Genomic DNA, 4,531 nt, shown 5'->3' with positions numbered 1-4,531 from the left:
GACAGAATATTATATACATAATAAATAAATATTAAATAAATAAATATAAAAGCCAAGTGGTGGTGGTGGTCCACACCTTTAATCCCAGCACTCGGGAGGCAGAGGCAGGTGGATCTCTGTGAGTTTGAGGTCAGCCTGGTCTACATAGTGAGTTCCAGGACAGAAAGGGTTACATAGTGAGACCCTGTTTGGCGGGGTGGGAGGTAGTGGTTCTCATCACTTCTTGTTTTTTGAAAAAGGGTTTCACTAGCTATTGTGGAAGCCACTGTGCAGACCAGACTGGCCTCAAACTCACAGAGATCCTCCTGCCTCTGCCTCCTGAGTTCTGGATTAAAGGAGTGTCCACCAGACCTGGCTTGATCACTTTGTTTACAAACATTATTATTACATTTAGTGTGTGTGTGCATTCGCACACCACCTGTCTGCACGCCTATCTCCTCATCCTCCTTCTGTTATTAATCCCAGGACTGTATTGCAGAGCAGTGGTGAGAGGATGCACCCCTGCAACACTCCTATGATTATCTTAAAGTCATCACAGTTCTCCACAGACACTGACTGATGGATTTTCGCTGGGTACCTGTAGAACCTCACTGTTTCCCAAAGCCCTTTCCTGCAAATGCTATCAAACGCCTCTCCGAAGTGGATGTAATAGACATGAAAGTATTTTCCTGCCAGTTGCCTCAAAGTGAAGATCTGACCAACTGTACTCCTGTTAGCTCTGAATCCGCTCTGGGCCTCTGCCCTTGATCCTCTGCAGGATAATGGAGGAGATCTTGATGCTATGGCACAATAAACTAATGCCCCTGTAATCTGAGTAGCCCAGCATTTCGCTGACGATAAAGCACGACTTGCTGAAAGTCCAAATGCGCTTCAGGCCATGGCAAATGGTCAGTGAAAACCTTGGTGTGAAAGTAAACACTGAGAAGACTGAGACACATGGGAAGGGCACAAGGACTTTAACATGGTAATAAAGAATCCGAACCTCAGGCAAACAGTCAGCTTTGTCTATCTGGGAGGAAACCTCAGTCCAAAGGAGGGATCAATTTCAGATGTCAAGAGAGGACAGGGATGGCAAGGGCTGCATTCCAGGCTCTGGGAAAGGTTTGGTCAGCAAGAGACGTAATGACAACAACAAGATTACAAGTATATGAGACACTTGTCTTGAGCTGACTTCCTTACAACTCTGAAACCTGGACAATGAACACTCCTCAGAACAGCGGTTGAATGTATCTGAGATGGCATGTCTCAGGAAGATTCTATGTGTAACACAGAGACAGGCTGTGCAACAATGACCTTAAGAAACATCTCCAGGGCTGGAGAGATGGCTCAGAGGTTAAGAGCATTGCCTGCTCTTCCAAAGGTCCTGAGTTCAATTCCCAGCAACCACATGGTGGCTCACAACCATCTGTAATGAGGTCTGGTGCCCTCCTCTGGCCTGCAGGCATACACACAGACAGAATATTGTATACATAATAAATAAGTAAATAAATAAATTTTTTTTAAAAAAATGAAAAAAGCCGGGCGGTGGTGGCGCATGCCTTTAATCCCAGCACTCAGGAGGCAGAGGCAGGCGGATCTCTGTGAGTTCGAGACCAGCCTGGTCTACAGAGCTAGTTCCAGGGTAAGCTCCAAAGCCACAGAGAAACCCTGTCTCGAAAAAGCAAAAAAAAAAATGAAAAAAAAGGAAACATCTCCAGCTACAGAAGGAAGTAAACTACAGCGCTTGAGATACTTCAGCCATGTTATGAGAATGAATGATGACAGATACCCGAAGACAGCACTGCTTGGAGGAGTGCAAGGGATAAGGCTAAGAGGAAGGTCCAAAAAACACTGGATAGACAGCATAGACCTTGGGTGTGACACTAACACAATCATCTAGGACTGCCAAGGATGGGAACAGCTGGAGAACCACCATAAACAGGTTGCTGGCATAAATAATGAAACAGTGATGATGTGTGCATACGTGCAAGTGAGCGCACCCGTGTTAGTGTGTGTGTGTGTGTGCTCAGAGTATTCAGAGTGTGAGCTCATGTATGTAATATAGTGCGTACATATAAATGTGAGTGCACATTTGAAAACATGCGTATTATTTAGCGTGTGTGCACATGTAAGTATATGTGACAGTCTGAGGAGTCAGTGGGAACTACGGATTGAACTCGGGTTGTCAGGTTTGAGGCAAGCACCTTTACCCGCTAAGCATCTTCCCAGCTCATGGGGTCCCTTCTGGACTTAGTGTCTTTTTTCTCTCTGTCTCTGTTTCTTTTCTTTTTTGTTATTGTTTTTCAAGACAGGCTTTCTCTGTGTAGCCCTAGTTTGTCCTGGACCTCACCATGTGGACCAGCGGCCTCAAACTCAAGAGATCCATCAGCCTCTGCCTCCAGAGTGCTGGGAATAAAGATGTGCACCTCCGCCACCCTCTGGCTAAACGGTGGAACTTGTGACACGTGAGTCAGAACAATCTTTGGTGACCACTGCAGAACAACTGAGCGGTTTCCCTGGCCTCTACCCATACAGATGCTGGTGCCCCAAATTCAACCAACAGGTCTCTAAATGTTGCCAACGACACCAAAGGGACAGGACCGCTGTGGCCAAGCCCCGCGGCCTAAACAGAACATTCCAGCTGTGAACTTGCTGCACTCTAAATGACTCATGGAGCACCGCTGTGCTGAGAGGCAGATCACCTGCCCAGCGCAGGCCCCAGCCTGGGTCTATTCCCCAAACTGCAAAACAAGTAAATAAGGGCTGTCGAGACAGCTCTGATGAGCCAAGCATTCAGCAGTCTGCATTGTGTCCCCGGGACTCACAGGGAGAAAGGAGAGGCCCACTTTACCCTCTGTGCCATGTGTGGGCTGTGGTGCACAGTGCGCATACACACAAAACGGGGAAATGTGTGGCACATGCCATTAATCCCAGCACTGGGGAGGCAGAGGGGAGAGGATCGCTCTGAGTCTGCAGCCAGTCCAGTTGATAGAACTCTGGACTGGTCAGGACTATAGACCGAGAGCCTGTCTTACAAATACATACATAAATACATATGTACATATATACATACATAAATACGTACATACATACATACATACATACATACATACATGATAAATCAGTTCAACAAAATGACCCATCATACTTACTTTCTGTTCCACATTTGATTTCTCTCCATCAGCCAGAACCAGATCCTCAATGGACAAAATATTAATTCTAAAATCTGTAATTTAAAAATAAGTGCACTGTGAGATGGTGAGCTGGCTCAAGCAGGTAAAGCAGCCAAGCCTGACAGCCAGAGCTCAGTCCCTGGGACCCGCAGAGGAGAAGAGAGACCAACCGCTAGTTGTCCTTAATGCCCCACGGGCCCACAGCAGCTCACAACCATCTGTGATGGGATCTGGTGTGCATGCAGACCGTGAACCCACAAAGAAAATGCATAAATAAGGAAATCTTTTAAAGAAAGAAAAAGAAGCCAAGCAAGATGACGCTGGCCTTTAATCCTAGGCATTCAGGAAACTGAGGCAGGTGGATTTCTGAGTCTGAGGCCAGCCTGGTCTACAGCCATGCTATGTTGAGAGATCTTGTCTCAAAAAGAACAAAAGTAACAACAAAAAATCATGAATCTGGGAGAGGAATTGATGGGTGGGGGAGACAGTCCCAGAATGCACTGCACACGTGTATAAGATTGTCAAAGAACAAAACTACAAAGTTAGTACAGTGGCATGAAGAATATAGCCAATTACTAAAATGTCATTTCTGGCTGGGTGGTGGTGCACACTAATCCCAGCACTCGGGAGGCAGAGGCAGGCAGATCTCTGTGAGTTTGAGGTCAGCCTGGTCTGTACACAGGACAGGCTTCAAAGCTATACAGAGAAACCCTGTTTCAAAAAAAAAGAAAATCAGTTCTGCCCCTCGAAGTTCCTCAACAGAACCATCTTCTGCCCTTCTTCATCCCATCCAGTGACAATATGACAAAGCAGCAAGACACCCCTGCCACACAGTCCACAGAAGTCTAGAACCTACTGCCAGGTCAACTTCTGTTCTCTGAATTATCTAGTCTGGGATGTAGTCCCGAGGTACAGCACTTGCCTAGCATGCAGGAGGCCCTGAGTTCAAAGCCCAGCACTGCTAAATGAACCCATTAAATAAATAGCCCAGGGGTTGGACTGTTCCTGAGACAGGGTTGCATATAACCCAGGTGGGCATTAAACTCAGTAGGCACCTGAGGGTGACCATGAAGCCCTGGTTCTCCTGCTTTCCCTCCTGCCCTCTTCTGTGCTAGGATGACAGATGGGCACCACTATCACCAACAACAATCACAACTTTTCATTTCTTTTTAGATGTATTTATGAGTGTTTGTCTTCACGTTTGTGTGTTTAATGCCTGCAGAGTCCAGCAGAGGGTATCAGATCCCCTAAAACTGGAGTTATACGCAGTTTTTTGTTTTTTTTTTTTTTTGGTTTTTCAAGACAGGGTTTCTCTGTGGCTTTGGAGCCTGTCCTGGAACTAGCTCTTGTAGACCAGGCTGGTCTCGAACTCACAGAGA

At 46.4% G+C, this 4,531-nt stretch overlaps 1 protein-coding gene across 6 annotated transcripts in view; it reads right to left on the bottom strand.

The window, feature by feature from the left end:
* LG1H19orf44 (linkage group 1 C19orf44 homolog) overlaps positions 1 to 4,531 on the bottom strand; it is an 18,190-nt gene that overhangs the window by 7,495 nt on the left and 6,164 nt on the right. For all 6 annotated transcript variants that reach the window (XM_026785108.1, XM_026785114.1, XM_026785109.1 and 3 more), the window contains one exon: positions 3,132 to 3,205. In XM_026785108.1, coding sequence (XP_026640909.1) covers positions 3,132 to 3,205 — 74 coding nt within the window. The remainder of the gene's footprint in view (positions 1 to 3,131; positions 3,206 to 4,531) is intronic.

The sequence above is a fragment of the Microtus ochrogaster genome, linkage group LG1, assembly GCF_000317375.1.
Source record: "Microtus ochrogaster isolate Prairie Vole_2 linkage group LG1, MicOch1.0, whole genome shotgun sequence".
Lineage (NCBI taxonomy): Eukaryota > Metazoa > Chordata > Mammalia > Rodentia > Cricetidae > Microtus > Microtus ochrogaster.
The sequence above is the reverse complement of the archived record's forward strand: the minus strand, read 5'-3'. Positions and strand labels throughout refer to the sequence as shown.